The sequence below is a fragment of the Quercus suber genome, unplaced genomic scaffold (genome assembly GCF_002906115.3).
Source record: "Quercus suber isolate HL8 unplaced genomic scaffold, Cork oak 2.0 scaffold_87, whole genome shotgun sequence".
Classification (NCBI taxonomy): domain Eukaryota; kingdom Viridiplantae; phylum Streptophyta; class Magnoliopsida; order Fagales; family Fagaceae; genus Quercus; species Quercus suber.
This window is the reverse complement of record NW_027069552.1, coordinates 1,677,716-1,695,174: the sequence shown is the minus strand read 5'-3', so window position 1 is coordinate 1,695,174 and position 17,459 is coordinate 1,677,716. Positions and strand designations below refer to the sequence as shown.

General features: G+C 36.6%; 1 protein-coding gene across 1 annotated transcript; it reads right to left on the bottom strand.

The window, feature by feature from the left end:
• Positions 1-436: 436 nt before the first annotated feature.
• Positions 437-16,998, bottom strand: LOC111993747 (uncharacterized). The gene is made up of 3 exons (XM_024025578.2): positions 16,654-16,998; positions 3,692-3,772; positions 437-1,136 (listed from the first exon to the last, which is right to left on the bottom strand). Exons 1-3 carry the CDS (start codon positions 16,810-16,812, stop codon positions 720-722), a joined length of 657 nt encoding a protein of 218 aa, XP_023881346.1. The 5' UTR covers positions 16,813-16,998; the 3' UTR covers positions 437-719.
• Between the last annotated feature and the right edge of the window lie 461 nt (positions 16,999-17,459).

Sequence of the window (17,459 nt, the reverse complement as noted above, 5' to 3'; positions counted from 1 at the left end):
CAACTTCAAAAGAACCTTCTTAAGGGTCTCTCCCCCTAGTCTTTTAACTCCACAGTTTTTATCCCCCGTTTTAGACAACAGCTCACTAACTAGCACTCGTACCTTCCCATAGCCGTCTTTAATAACGTCCATCTCACGCGTTACAAGTCAAGCAAGCATAGCCTTGAGGGAGCCTCCATAGCTCAACCTGGTTCAAGTTCTGCACGACATGTGACAAGTCTGTAATATCCAAAATATCTCCAATGCAATTTAGTTTAGTTTCGGTTGATCTTAGTGAATAATGACTAAGAAAACGAATTGAAACTTTAAAATATTCACTATTTTAATTAGAACTTAGTAAAGTCCAAGGTTTACTTTTAAACCACCTCTAAACTATAGAGAAATTATATAATTTATGCCCAAAGAGAAAAGGAAAAAAAATTGCAACAAAAACAACTAAAAACCAAAAACATTGGTGCCTCTTTTTGGTAAGTAAAACCATAGGTGCCAGTTTAATTGTTAAAGATATATTCAACAGAAACGCTTTACAGAAGATACAGAAGACCCAAATCAATCTTCAGCACAGCAAGATAAGTAAATTAAGAGGTCACGGTATCATTTCCATCCAGTGCTTTCATTTCTTGTGGGAAACGAACAAAAGAGCTTCATATCACCATAATTCTTCCCTAGTCTTGAACAGTTGAACTCCATGGCAAGGGACTAGTGAAATGGGCAAAATATCAGTAAATGAATTCATGAGCAGGACTATCTGCGTGCATGTCCATTGCAGAATCGTTGGAACTGAGACTCAGAGCACTAGAATCCCTGCTCTGGTTATTAATAATTGTGGGTTCATTATTCCTGGCTCCATTCCCTAAGGGAAGACCACCATTTGGGCAATACCCTCCCCGAGTAATGTGATAATGCTGAAGACTCTGACGAACAGGGCTTGATAAAGCATTTGAGAACACTGAGTTCTTGGATTGCTGGTCACAGTGCTCGGAACGAATTCCTTGCACAGCAGTTGTTGGGCAAGATGAGCCTGACGAGATTGGGAAACCAGAGTTCATGAAATTTGTTACAGGTTGAGAGTACTGATGTTGCACTGGAACTCTAGGGGACATTGATGGCTCCTCCCCACAGTAGTCCAGCTCATTCTGCACAGGGATTAGAGCAACTTCAATTTCAAATATGTCTAAGAAATACAATACAGCTAATATAAAACTACACATAGTGCAAAAGGCTCCCAGTATTGTGGAAGTTCCAAGTAACTGGTAGGCAGTTTTAACCCCACCCCTCACGCAGAAAATCAGCTACACAAACGCACACTAAACATAGAGGAACAATGTTCTAAGTCTACCCATTGCTTCTCATTTTCTTTTTTTTAAATGAAGTCAACAACAAATCCTAATCATAGCACCTCCTTTTTTTTTCTTGATAGGTAAACAGAAAATTTTTATTAAAGGGGGAAAAAAATAAAAGAGAAGTACAAGATGTTCATGATGATTAACAACAACACAACAGCAACATAACAGCAACACAGCACAACACAACACAACACACCACAACACAACAACAAGAGAGAAGTCAGGAAACTAAGCTAGGAGAAGGCATAAACTCAGAGAGAAAAAAACACTCGGTAAAACCCCAGCAACGAGACCACTCCATTAGACTGCATTGGCATAAATCTTTAACTCCTCCGACATTTTCTCTTTATCTCCAAAAGATCAATGATTTCGCTCCAACCACACAATCCACATTAAGCACCCTGAAACCAAGTTCCAAATTTCCGAATTATGCTTCCCAAGCCACTGATGCCAACTAGATAACAAACCCGCCACTGAACCCGGCATAACCCAATGAATACCAAAAGCCTAAATCATGAAAGCCCATAGGGAGTGAGTAACAGGACAATGAAGAAGAAGGTGGTCTACCGACTCCCCATCATAGCAACACATACAACACCAATTAGCCAAAGGGCGACCCTTAAGCATTAGATTATCCAGAGTGAGGATCCAACCATGTGCAACAGTCCACAGAAAGAACACCACGCGCTTAGGAATCCTTGGTTTCCAAACACCCTTCCAAGGAAATAAAGAATTCGAGGCACCCCGAATCTCATGGTAGTAGGACCAGGTGTCGAACTTTCCATCCCCTTTTAGCCGCCAGCAAAAAGTATCTCTCCTATCACCCTAAGGGATACGAGGATGGATAAGCTGAAATAGAGAATAAGATGCAGCCAACTCCCAATCTTCAAATGCTCTATAAAACCTTAAATTCCACACTCTAACAATACCCCCTTCTGGAGCCCACAAAACCTCAGAGATGCAAGCATCCTTGACCGCTGAACATGCATAAAGCGCAAGATAGCGATCTTTTAACGAATTCTCACCAATCCACCTATCATGCCAAAAGCGGATACGTGTTCCATCACCCACTTCAAAGGACAGATGCTTAGACGAGCTCTCCCACCCTTCATTAATGCTTCTCCAAAGACCACACCCATGAGCCCTCCTACAGACTTTAGTGCACCACCCCCCTTGACCCTCACCATATTTTGTGAAAATAACTCTCCGCCAGAGATGGGTAGTTTCATGACCAAATCTCCATGGCCAATTCCCTAATAGAGCTTGATTAAACAACACCACACTTCTTATCCCCAAACTGCCCCTCTCAACTAGAGAACACACCCTATCCCAAGCCACCAACGGAAACTTGAAACTCCCCTCAGAAAATTCCTCTAAATACATTCCAACGCACCTCCTTTCTTTCCAATGCCCTTTGCCATCCCCTTCCCTCCCCCTATTTCTCTTTCATTTAATAATCAACTTGTGGCATTAAAGTTTGGTGTGCCTCTCTGTGCTTCTACGTGTTGAAGTCAGGCGGTGGTGGTGAATTGAGGGTTCAAAATGGCAGGTCAACCTAATTGAGGTGCAAATACACCAAATTATAGGGTCCATGGAGGAGCACAGTGGAGACATAAGAGACTAGTGGGGTTTAGGAGCTAATTGCAAATTACAGCAGCAACTGGGTGGTCAGATAAGAGCAGTGTCTACCAATTTCAGTCCCAAAAAAAAAAAACAGATAAGAGATGTGCCATGGGTGTGGGTGGAGGGTGGCATGACAGCCTATGGGTACGGATGGAGGAGACAGTCTGGGTCTCTGATGAAGAGAGCAAGATCAGATTGTTAGACAATAATATTTTGCAAAATGGTTCCTTTCTGCCAATTAAGCTTAGTCTTCTTTGACTGTGAAGACAAATTCTATTAAATAAAGTTTTTTTACTGCACCAAACATCAAAAAATCCAAAGAGTATTTTCCCAGAAATATTTTATGCCAATAAAAACAGAACCTAATGAGCATTAGATATACGCAATCACACAGACATAGAAGAAGTATACGAAGAGCAAATGCCTATACGAATAAGGTGAAATCTTGACAATAATATTTACAGCAAGAATACCCACAAGACAGATTTGATTAGAAAAGTTAAATCCCAAGCCAGATATCAACAGCGGCCTCTTAGTCAACTAAATCAATCTTTATATTGTATCACTATTATTATTTAAAATTAATGTTCAATTTCAATTCAAAGTGCATATATGTTTAATACAATGTCATTAAACCATCAAAAAAATAAAAAATAAAAAACAATGTCATTAGATTATAAAAGATCCTAAACAAATTAGGTAAGGTGAATAGTTAAAAATACCTGAATGTAATTGAGAATATCAACTGTTGTAACTCTAGATCCTTCTTCTTGTTGTCTCCGGATCCATTGATAGAGTTTTTCCTGAAAAACAAAACAACTAGGCTACATCAACTAAATGCCAGGGTCATTAATAAAGAATATTAAGATGACAGATGAAGACCGAAGGCCTAACTCAAAGATGACATGTAATATCACTAAAAGCTTCAGATCCTGTTGCCTACTTGCCGGTAAAAGAAATTTCAAAGAATGGAGGATTAAGCACCAAAGGAAACATAAAAGAGTGCCCCCAGTGATCTATGAACTAATGGAAACTACTACTTTAAGCATGTTATTTCTGATAAAGGCAAAACTGCCCAGGCTGGTTCCAATTGGTACATCTCCATAGATTTGTTAAGCCATTATAGCAAAGGGTTCAACAAAGAGTGGCATATGCAAGGAACTGAGATGCAAAAAGGTAGAATTTTTCTTCTTTATATATATATATATATATATAGATAAAGGTTATTATATAAATAAGTAGCATTCAACTTGCTAGAACAAATAGTAAAAGTAGCATTCAAGAACACCTAAGCGCACAAGCCTCTTGGAGCCCAGGCACAAAGCACAAGCAAAAGTCTAATTGAAGCGAAGCACACATTTTTCAAAAATAATATATAATAAAGCTAAAATGGATAGTACAATTGCACAGAATTTGCAAGTTCAAATTTTAATTTAGTTATTTCAATTTCTTAAAATCTTTATATAGTAAATTTGAAAACAATTATTACATAAAAATATGATAATAATTTAATCATAAAAAGTATAAACATAAAATTTTATACAACTTTCTTGTACTTTATAAAAATACATTGCCATAGTAACTCTGATGCATCGATACAACATTTTTGCCATCGTACCGGTATCCGATACGGATACAGTTACACCGTACCTGGAGAGTATCAAGCGAAAAAAAAAAAAAAAAAAAAAAAAAAAAAGTTTTTTTTTTTTGTAATACGGCTCAGATACACACGGGATACATTTGAGATACGGTGAGTACAGATCGGACACCAAAAAAGGAGAAGAATTTGACACCTTGATGATTTCCGACCGTCAATCGTCCCAGCTAGGTTAAAAGCCCTAATCTAATCTCACACGATCACTCACTCTCTCTCTCTCTCTCTCTCTCTCTCTCTCTCTCTCTACCACTAGCACCTTCGAATTTGCCCAGACAAACCCAGATCACAACTCTTTCTCTCTCGCCTTCGTGGATTGTCGACGACACTAGAGCTCCTCCTACTTCTTGCCAGTAAGTCTCTCAAACTCTCACTCTCTCTCCCTCGCATTGGAATCACTAAATCACCATTTTTATTCTCTTTTTGTTTTGCCTCTCATTTGGTTTTGTTGCTCAGTGGCTTGGGTTGGACTTTTCAGCTTTGGTTTGTTTTGACTTGGTTTTGCCTCTGTTGTATATATTGTTGGTTTTAGATATGTTTTCAAGCATGTTATTGTTATTGTTACTTAATTTTAAAAATTAAAATAAACATAAATTATGTACGAAAATATTTAAATATACCTAAAAATAAATATTAATTAATAAATTAATTTTTGTATCCCGACGTATCGTATCCTAGATTTTTCAAAATATGTTGTAACTCTGTACCTGTATCGTACCAATACGTGTACCCTTATTGGTGCATCATAGCATAATAGCTATGATCAAATGAAGTATATGGTTCAATCAAAATATATCCAGAAGGCAAAGACTAGAAAGCACACAAATAATAAATCATCCTTATTCATGTCTTTTGATATGTAAAAAAAAAAAAAGTTGTTCAGTAATATAGCACCTTAAGAATAGTGTTTGTATAATAAATCAATGTCCTTGTTATTTCCTTCCAGATCAAGCATTTAATTCTTATATTCATATTTATTTTAGCAAATAATTAAAACAAATTAAAAGTGATAGCGATCCTAGGTGTGCTTTTTTGCTTCAGCAAAAATCTCCAAAAAAAGTGTCTTGAGACGCACTTCATTAAGATTCACTCCAACCAGGTGAAGATTGGGGCTTTAAGTGTGCTTTTGGTAACACCACCAAAACGCCAGCCCATTTTATCCAATACAAACTCCATAAGCCCAAAACTGAAGGAATATCCATTTTTACCTAATTCTAACTCTATATGGTCAAGGAGGTTTTCTATAGGAAAGCACAGATACGGCTAAATGGTTGTTATACCCATGTCAGATGTGTATGCAACATGGAGTGCAGCTGGGGCACAGCTGCATGCGCATCCCAGATTTTTTTTTTTTTTTTTAATTTAAAAATATGGTCACCTAAAGAACAACCCCAACCCATAATAGTTCTTCTTCTTCGTTTTCACAGATCTTCTTCTTCTTATTCTTCTTTGCCTCTGGCCCTTTATCTTCCTTTTGTTCTTTTTTGACTTTTTCGTTGCTTTTGTTTGGTTTCTCCACTTGTTTACCACTTATCTATTCCTTTTAGTTTTATGGCTTGGGCACGTGACAAAGCATTGGAACTCTCAGACTTATCAAGTCTTGGACCCTTCACCCAAGCCCAATTTGATATATGAACACACACACGCACACATAACTTGTGCCTTTTATTTCATTATCTTTTTTCTTTTTTGATAAGGAAGAAGAGAATATTATTAATAAAAGAAAAACAAGAGAAGCAAATAGTTCACAGTAGTGAACAAAGGAAAAAAAGAAACAAAAAAAATAGAAGCAGCCCCTAATCTATTCTAATAGATGAAAGAAAATCCAAAAGGGTAGAACAATCCGAATAACCCCAACATCGAGACTAATCAAAGAGGGTCCGCTGGCAATACTCTAATAACTGAATCACAGTTTTCCCCTCATCCTCAAAAGACCGCCGATTCCATTCAGCCCAAATAGTTCACATTAAACAACCTGGAACCAAATCCCAATCACATTATTGTTTTAATGTTTTAACTTGTTCCCTTTTTTTTCAATTTTATATTCTTATTTCTAAACATCATTTAATATTTTAATTTTTTAACTTGTTCCCTTTTTTTTCAATTTTATATTCTTATCTCTAAACATCATTTAATAATTATATATTCACTTTATTATCCATTATTGCTCTTAAATTGATATACATTTAACATCATATGAAAAAAAAAATACTTAACAATACATAAAAAATATAAATAAAAAAATATTTAATAATTAATTGATATACGTATTCTCACCATACCATATCCTACTTTTTCAAAAATTGTTGTGTCGTCATACTATACCCATACCCGCACCCATATCTATGCAGGTGCTTCCTAGGTCTTCTAGTTTATGTTTAACACCAAACATTAGAATAACATCAAGAAGAAACCAACTTTGGCTATCTTCTATCTGGTCCTTGTAAGCCTGTACCCGCACCCATATATGTGCAAGTGCTTCCTAGGTTTTCTAGTTTATGTTTGACACCAAATTAGAATAACATCAAGAAGAAACCAACTTTGGCTACCTTCTATGTGGTCCTCGTAAGAGCATTCACATCCTAGTGTCTAAAAAAATGGTCATTTTACCACCTAAAAGCATACTTTATCTATTTTACAATACCATTTTACAACTTACACTACATCATATTTCTTATATTTCACATCACAACCAATATTATTCATTTATTTATTCTTTCTTCTCTCTCTTCCTCTATTTTTTTTCTTTTCCTCTGTGTGTCTCTCTTTGCTATCAACGACCGGTCTCTTCCTCTCCCCTATCTCTCTCTCTCTCTGTGCTACCCAGCAACCAAACCCATACCAAAATCAATCCTAGACCCAAAATCAACCCAACAAAATTCCAAGAAACCCATACCAAAATCACCCAAAACCAACCAAAAAATCATAACAAACACAAAACCATATCAAACCAAAACCACCAAACCCAACACCGCCAGCAACCACCTACAACCGAAACTCAGCCACCACCAAAACACCCAAATTAAACATCCACCATCCACCGAAACACCCAACCAAACAACTACCAACCACCGAAACACCCAACCAACACCACCCTTGAAACATCAAACTGCCGCCACCACCGCCACCACCATTGGAACAAAGAACTGAAACACCAAAAACCAACCACCAACCACACCGAAACCCAAATTGCAAATCGCAACCACCAACCCAACTACCACCGAAACTCAGCCAGCCACCACCACTGAAACCCAAATCACAACCCACCAACACAAAATCTCAACCCACTACCACCCAAATCACAACCTACTGCCACTCCACAGCCCTGCCAATCCACCGCCACAAAATCGCGAGAGAGAGCAAAGAGAGAGTCGAATAGAGAAGAGAGAAAAGAGTCGTAAAGTGAGATAAGAGATAGGAGAGAAGAGAGAGAGTCAGAGAGTGAGTGGGGGAGTGTGGGGAATAGAAGAGAGAGAGGGAATAAAATAATATTATTTTAATTTTATATACATGCTACAGTAATTCCTATATATATGAACTTGCTGATTCTAGTTGCTAAAATTTTTTAGCAATAGCCACTTGGGTAAACCAAGTTTGGGCTTGTGTGAATCTAAAATAGCAATTTGGGGGGTTTTACACCCCCCATGATAATGCTCTAATACAACCATAAACAGTTTGGGGGTGGGGAAGATTTCAATTTTGAGGTGTACTTTTTTCTTTGATATGTGAAAATTCAATTTCAACCTCATTACTCGTCTTCCCCCAGTAAACATGCTTAACAACCCTTAAGACAGCCAATTGCTTGACCCCTAAAAGCACATATATGTACAGGATATGGATTATATGAACATATATGGGAATTCTACATGTCCACATGTGACAAAACACAATATTTTCATTATATTTTTATAAATTCCAACTTGTTACTATAAATGCAAGCATCCCTGCGTTGGACAACAAAAGGAGCCACCAGCATGAAAAACTCACATCAAAAGCGTCAAACAAATAAACAAAGTCAGTTTTACTTTGTGACACATATTCAAACGTGTCTAGAGTATCTAACAAGTAACAGATTAAGTTTCCAAGAAAAGAAATTTACCTGCAAATGTTTAGAGATGTTTATAAGTATCCAGTATAAATAAATTTCCTTGTAGAAGTATCCTAGCAACTTCGTTTGATCCTAAACCTAAAGTGGTCCCAATCAACTTGGTTTCCTCCTAGTGTTTCAAATGGAGACATCCAAGGTTCAAATCCCCCTACCCCAACTATTGAATTTAAAAATAAAAAAGATTGTTGGATAAGGCAGTAAATGATGGTCGCATGTCAAGTTTCAGTGTGGAAAATTCGGTGGGGCAATGCTGATCTTGATCAGCTGCATCGGACTGGTGCCTATTTGGTTTGAGGCGATATTGGGTCTGAAAATAAACCTAGGCAAGTCGAAACTAGTGCCTGTGGGAGCGGTTCCTAATATTGAGGAGCTAGTGGATGTTTTAGGTTGCATGCGGTGGGTTTGCTTCCAATGAAATACCTAGGTCTTCCTTTGGGTGCTAAATTCAAGAGGAGAAGATGATACATAATCCTATTTGGTGGTGTAAAGGAGGCTGACGGGATGGAAACAGATATATATCCAAGGGAAGTAGAGTCACTTTAATTAAAATTACTCTATCTTATTTGCTGACCTATTTTCTCTCTTTATTTCCCATTATGCTGATATGGCTAACCAAATTGAACCACTTCAGCAAAATATCTTATAGAGTGATTTGGGGGATGAGTCAAAATTTCATCCGGTCAACTAGACTGAGATATGTGCTCCTCTTTCGGCAGGTGATTTGGCTATTACGAATTTGAGGCGTTTTAATGAGGCCTTGCTAGAAAAGTGATTATGCAACTTTGGGATTGGGAGGGATGCACTTTGGATGAAAGTGACAGAGGTGAAATATGGATGTGAATGGGAGGTTGGTGTTCCAATTCAGCTCCTCATCCTTATGGAGTAAGTTTGTGGAGGAATATTAGATAGGGTTAGCACATTTTGTCATGTTATATTTAGTTTGAGATCGGAGATGGGTCTAAGGTGAAGTTTTAGTTTGAGATCGAGGATGGGTCTAAGGTGAAGTTTTGGCAGGATCGGTGATGTTGGGAGATTTGTCTTGCAATGTGCTTTCCCAAGTTATTCATGATTAGTAGTGAGAAGGAAGCATGTGTGACTAATCTTTTGAAGTTTACCAATGGGGTCCTCCACTAGGACGTTAATTTTATAAGAGCTATGCAAGATTGGGAATTGGAGTCTTTGTTGAATTTCATGGATACTATTTATGGTGCGTCAGTGAGGAATGGGAAGGATAAGATGTGTTGGGAACCGGACAAGAAAAAGGGTTTTCAGCTTAGTGGTTTCCACAGGTCCTGCTTCATACTATTGTTCAGTCTTTTTCTTGGAAAAGCATATGGAAACCAAAAATTCCTTTTAGAGTTGCTTTCTTTGCTTGGACTACTATCCTAGGAAAATTTTGACCAGTGAAAATTTAAGAAGAAGGAATTTTTTGGATTCTGGATTGGTGTTATATTTGCAATTATAACAAGGAATCAATAGATCACCTATTACTTCATTGCCCTATTGCTTTGGATTTGTGGTCTTTGGTGGTAGGTTTGTTTGGAGTTTCTTGGGTGATGCCAAAGTTTGTGGTTGAGTTATTAGCTGGTTGGCAAGGTCGTTTTTGGGTGTCATAGAAATGGTTATATATGGATGGCTACCCTGCATTGCTTGATGTGGTGTCTTTGGTGGCTTTATTTTTTTTAAATTAATAAAACTTTGTTACTTAAAAATATATATATATATATATATATTATAAAAGAAAATGGGCCAAAATCCACACGAACACACATATAAAACAAAGACACTACAGAGCCTATACACATTGATGGGAGCAAAAATAGCCAATCTCATGGAGATGAAATGATGATTGATGAGATGGACTGATGATTGATGACGTGGACCTCACATTGGTTGAAGCACAAGCAGAGTGGAGTGTGGAGCTGCATATATGGCTGGGTGGCTGGTTCCCAGCATAGAGAACCAGCCAATGAAGTTGGTGGTGACCACAATACTAGAGGGGCATGGCATCTCCCATGGCAACATGCCTTATTATACATCAACAATGGAGGATGCAAGTTGTAATCTATGTATGGAAATTGACAAATTGACACAAAGGGAGGCACCACAGGCTTGGAAATAGTTCCCTATAAAGACCCATCGAAAGTACCACCCTTAGCAAGTCGTACTCAAACAGAAACCCAAGGTGCAGAGGATAATAACAACTCAGACATGTCAAAGTGGGTAATGCACATATAAAGGGTAGCAAATTCTTGGGAGTTTCATTTGAAGGCTTTGCAGAACAAGTTTTGCATTTGTTCGTAAAGATTAAACAATGCAAATAAAGGCACTTTAGCAAATTCTTGGGAGTTTCATTTGAAGGCTTTGAAGAACAAGTTTTGCATTTGTTCGTAAAACTTAAACAAAGCATATAAAGGCACTTTAGCAAATTCTTAGGAGTTTCATTTGAAGGCTTTGAAGAACAAGTTTTGCATTTGTTCGTAATGATTAAACAATACAACAAAATGCAAACTATAGCAAGACAAAGCTCAAGAGGTAAGTCGAAGGGAATAGAGGAATTTGGTTTGCACTATTAACAATGGCACAAATAAAAGTGAGGGTAGAGGAGCATCAGGAAGGGTCAGGGAGCTATAATTACAATCATCATGCAGTTAAAAACCTATCATTCAATGTTCAGGGATTGAACGATAGCTAAAAATGAACAAAAATTAAAAACTTTTCTTAGAGGTTGGAATGCAGACACTGTGTCTCCAAGAAACTAAAATGCAGCCAATCTACAAGTATTGTTAGAAGTATTTGGGAGAACACATTTGCACTTTGGGCTCTCCAAGAAACTAAAATGCAGTCAATCTACAAGTATTGTTAGAAGTATTTGGGTAACACATTTGCATGTTGGGCACTTGGGCTCATTTGGAGCGCCAACTTGAGGAGTAGGATATAGATGGTGATAAGGCACTTACACTTTGTATACTTTTGATCTAATAGGGTTGCACTAATTTAGATTTTTTCTTTTTCCTTTCAATGGATTTTATTGCTTATATATATATATATATACACACACATAAGCAATAAAATCCAGTAGATTTGACCATAACATTTTTGTGAAAGATCCAGTCCTGCCACGTAAATATATAATCTGGTGCCAATTGAGATATAACATAACTTCACATAACTTCTGCTCCAAAGCTCAAGCCATGGCTAAAGTGTCTTCAATATATATATATATATATATACTTTTTTTATATATATATAAGGAACCTAGTGAGGGTAGAGGAGCATCAGGAAGGGTCAGGGAGCTATAATTACAATCATCATGCAGTTAAAAACCTATCATTCAATGTTCAGGGATTGAACGATAGCTAAAAATGAACAAAAATTAAAACTTTTCTTAGAGGTTGGAATGCAGACACTGTGTCTCCAAGAAACTAAAATGCAGCCAATCTACAAGTATTGTTAGAAGTATTTGGGAGAACACATTTGCACTTTGGGCTCTCCAAGAAACTAAAATGCAGTCAATCTACAAGTATTGTTAGAAGTATTTGGGTAACACATTTGCATGTTGGGCACTTGGGCTCATTTGGAGCGCCAACTTGAGGAGTAGGATATAGATGGTGATAAGGCACTTACACTTTGTATACTTTTGATCTAATAGGGTTGCACTAATTTAGATTTTTTCTTTTTCCTTTCAATGGATTTTATTGCTTATATATATATATATATACACACACATAAGCAATAAAATCCAGTAGATTTGACCATAACATTTTTGTGAAAGATCCAGTCCTGCCACGTAAATATATAATCTGGTGCCAATTGAGATATAACATAACTTCACATAACTTCTGCTCCAAAGCTCAAGCCATGGCTAAAGTGTCTTCAATATATATATATATATATATACTTTTTTTATATATATATAAGGAACCCCTCAAGGTATGGGCTAGTGGGACCACTCTTGAGGGCCAAACCCCGGATGCTTACACACCCCCACTGAGTAGGCATTGGTAAATCGTGAAATGCCTCAACTAGGAGTCAAACCAAAGACTTCTAGGTTTATAATTAGTTCAGGCACTCTCCCTTACCACTGAGACTCCCTAGGTGAGGGCAGGGCAGTGTCTTTAATATTTGTACAGCAACGAAAGGAGAAGTAACGCCCAAAATCATAGCTTACTCCTGTAAGTCATTAAGTTAACTTCCTCTATCAATCAACATCCTCCATATAGCAACTTGCGCTTTTTTTTTTTTAATAGATACAATAGAATTTCAACCTATAGTATCCACTCCATGATTATTACTCTGTATTATCAAGCCAAGACACCAACTGATTTTTGGTATATGTAAAATTCAAACCCTAAATCTTTTATTCAATGATTAAGAAACTTTACCAATTGATTTGACTAAACCCCGCTTGTGCTTTTTCTTTTAATTAAATTATAAACCCAAATTCTTAGTACAACTTCCAAGATATCTTGTACTTTTATCATTTATGCAAGCAAAATCCAAGTCATTTAACAAGTATATTTCTTTATAAGTAATAAATATTTATCTAATTAAATAATTAGTGTAGAAGGGGGAGGTGGGGTTTGAACCCCAGACATTAGTCACCACAAAGGGTGCCAATCCCAATGAGCTATCACTCAAACCCCAAGATTTTTCCTTTTAGAGTTTCGCTTTTATTACATCAACAACAAAGCTTTAGTCCCAAATTTTGAGGTCACTATAGATCCTCAAGGACTAGCCAAGATCGGTCACATGTATTTAGTATCTGTAATGAATCCATTCATAATAGAGTGACCAAATTTTACACTAGCTGTCAAAGAGATTGCTATCAAAGAGATCAACTAAAAAATTAGATGAACCCCCACTCCCCATTTTTTTTTTTTTTTAAAAAAAAATACATTGTACAAAATTCAAATAACATGCAAAAGAGTAAACTTAATTTCAATAAAAAAAATCTCCCCATGCCCTCGATAGTGCGACAATTCCACTCCTTCCAAATTACCCACATAACACAATCAAGAGTCATGAACCATATGCCACTATCAAATATGTAGCATGGATACGGACACGATACATAGTACAGTGACACGCCATTTCTTGAAAAATTAGGATACGACAATTAATTAATATTTATTTTTAGGTATATATATTTTATATTTGGACAAAATTTATATTTATTTTGAATTTAAAAAGTAAGTAAAAACAATAATTCAATAACCAAAAAAAAAAGTCAAATAATAATATTCATATAAAAACCAAAAATCAAAAAAGGGTCACAAACTAAGACCCATTGAATATCAAATAAAATTATAATTTTATACTCATATGCTAACAACAAGGAAAAACAAAAAATAGGTAAAAGTAATAACCAAAACAAACACTGACCCACCCAATAAATATAATAATATATTAAGTGTGAGTTGGGATAACAAACACATCTGGCATTTGCGTCCAAACCTAGGTCCCATGCACTATTCACGAGACCCACAAGTTTTTTAATAAAACAAATGTAACATCCAAACTGGGTCCCACAGGAACTATCCATAGTTTAAAAATTATTTTATTACAGTGTTTTTAGCAATAAGTTTTCCGTTTTCAATAATAAGCAGCATCTAAACAGACTCTAACTAAGAGACAACAAACAAAGTAAACAATACACATTAGAAAAAGTAAAAGTTAAAACAAAGAGTGAATTGAAGAGTCTGTAAGTGTAGTCGACAAATAGACCCATCAGAGAGAGAATGCGAGAGAAAGCGAGAAAGAGAGAGAGTTAGAAAGTGAGACCGAGAGGGGGACTTATTGGTGGTCAACAATGGTCCGATGGATGATCAATGCAGGACTGAGACTGAGATAGTGAGAAGTTGCCGATCTATGGCTTAAGCCGTTAAGTGGAGGTGATGTACCACATTACCAGATCCAGCGGAACAAACAGAGAAGAGGAGAACTATAGAAGTGAGAACGACTGGGTTAGAGTTGATTTTGAGGAGGATCACTACACAACATCAACTGGGGTGTGATTTTCCTTCTTCTTTTTTTTCCTTTTTTTTCCCTTGTTTTTGGCCTTTCTGTGTCATAGATGTGTCCCAACCGTGTCGGCGGTGTATCCGAATTCAAAAAATGATTTTCCCCTGCTGAGGACATACTTGACACATTTGTGTCCGCGTTAGAAACGTATCCAACACCAGTACGTTTGTGTCCATGTTAGAATCGTATCTGACACCATTAAGTTGGCAATTTCGCCATTCCTGTGCTTCACAGGTATTAATATGCCTCTCATACAACCCTTTCCAACAAGAGAAGACCTCTATAACCAATTCACCATGTACAGCATCACCCAATGCACCCCAAAAGCAGAGAAACAAATGCCCACAAATCATGCGCAATCTGGTAATGAAGCAAAAGGCAAAAGAAATCCTTATACATGCAACACCAGTGTACCAATACCATATTCCTCTTAATATGGTTATCTATGGTCAAAATCTTATCTAACCCTACTATCCAAACAAAGAAAGTCCCTTTCTTGGGTACTTTGCCACTCCAAACACACTTCCACAGGAAATTTTAAATTCTAATAGCAAGGCCCATCCTCCCCTCTAGAGCACAACAAAGAAAGCAAAGATGAACACAAATTTTCTTTACCTACAGCCATGAGCCAATACAATAACTAGATACCCAAGAACAATGCCCTTGATACCATCCAATACTATTTGGGATTTTTTTCCCCCCTTTAAAATACTCTCATTCGTTTATTTTGAGGTATTTAAAAAGCTTGATATTAAAAGCAATCCTTAAGCTAAAGAACTTTCAGCAGGGTTGTTTCTTTCAGATTGTATAAATTCAATTAGTAATGTATTTAGCCCATATCAGACCTTTTGCAAATCTGTTCTACATCTTCAAGTATCTCAATATCACACTTCAATAAAGATTTCTGTAAAATACACAAGATGAATCAACACACCATGTATAACAAAAATATCATAGTAAGATCTGATTCACATATCAAAGATAGACTCTCCCCTTCAGTTCATATTTGTTTAAAACTTTTTTTAGTTGTTTAAAAAAAATTTAGTTTAGATGGATACAATAGGTCTCAGGTCTGATTCTTACTAAAGTTCTTACTCACATACATAAGAGTACACATACAATGCAGCCTTTCTCCCTCAAATTGCTAACATTGCTAAATCATGTAGCCGCATTGCTAGCTAAACCTTTGGAAAAGTCAAAAATTAATCCTTAGCTTAAACGTACTTAAACTAAACCCCATTCGTTCCTCAAATTTTACATTTAGTATTTTTAGCAATTACTTAAATTTTTTTTATATTAATTAAGCATATTTCACCTTGCAATCAGAGATTCTTCTAAAACTAAACGTGCACACTTCAAATACTAGAAATTCCAACCAAGTTGCATTAAAACAATCATGCTTGCTGATATTTTCGAGATCAACACTATATAACTATCCAGTGTTTGAAGTTCCCTACCTCCATAAAGCAAGATAGCTATTGATTGTTGCTCAATCAATCACACACCATTCCTACACCACAAGTATCCATCCCATCCTCCGAATAAAAAAAAAAATAGTATTTTTGACCCCAAAAAAAAATTGGAGCTTTTCTTATTCTAACTTTCAACAATCTTAATTGAACTAACTATAACCAAACAAAAGAACATAGAAAACATAATTCAACTCTATACAATCACAACACTAACTCCAAACAACAGAGCAACATGTTCAATTGATGAATGTAATGCAATCTAATGAACAATCAAACTAAAAACGAAATAATCAAAAAAAAAAAATTAAACAAAAATTATTATAAGGGTTTTAGTTTTTCTCCAAAAAAATTTATAAATAAAAAAAAAATCATGAAAACGATAATCGCATAATAAAGTGTAGAGAGAGAGAGTGATAATATACGCACAAGGCCTTGTCGTTCACCGGCTTGGAAGGAGAGTTTCTGGTGGTTCATGGCCTGGGTATAGAGTTGGGAGAGAGAGTTAGCTGCGCTGCAAAATGACGCGTACATGGTCCGATCCACCTCGTCCAGGCTCGTCGCTGCGGACTTCCTCTTCTTAGCCATAGCTCAGCTGCTTTATTTTATATTATTTTTGGCGATCGGAGGAGAGAGTGGGTATTCTTCTTTCTTTTTTACGCTTGTGATAATTAGAAGAGGGCGATGCCAATGTAGAAGAAGAAGATGGGGGGCCTTTTGTACTTTTATGAGGAGTTTCAGAAGGAAGAGGAGGGGACACATGAGTCATGACAGCTATCGTGGCGTAGCAATACAAGCCCACTTGCACTAATTGCTTTCCTACCAAATTTTATGTATTGCTATTGGACTTGGATTTTGTTTACTACTCCATTTTTAAAGCTTAAACAAGCCCAACCCAAATTGTTATAGAAGCAGGGTCCCCTATTTTTTTTTTAGATCATTCTTGGGTCTCTTTCATGAGATTCTGAAACCCTCCTCAGTCCCCTTGATAATATATTGCTACCATCGAGTCCACACCTCCCAAAATGGTTAACCTCTTTTTAATTTTGTTTCCAACTCAAAATCCTTGCATTTTAGTTATTGTAGATTTTGTACCATAGATGACTTAAGCCCCTAATCCCCACTGACAACATTCAAGGAACCCATTACCAAGAAGAACTGATCAAATAAGATATGCAAGAGAACTCAAACATTTTCACACACACACACACACACACACACAAAAAAACCTAAAT

Excerpts from the sequence above, each read along its gene's own strand:
- LOC111993747 (XM_024025578.2), bottom strand. The coding sequence starts at position 16,812 with ATGGCTAAGAAGAGGAAGTCCGCAGCGACGAGCCTGGACGAGGTGGAT. Across the intron at positions 3,773-16,653 it reads CCGGTGAACGACAAGGCCTT|GAAAAACTCTATCAATGGAT; the intron begins GTGCGTATATTA and ends TTTGTTTTTCAG. Across the intron at positions 1,137-3,691 it reads ATATTCTCAATTACATTCAG|AATGAGCTGGACTACTGTGG; the intron begins GTATTTTTAACT and ends ATCCCTGTGCAG.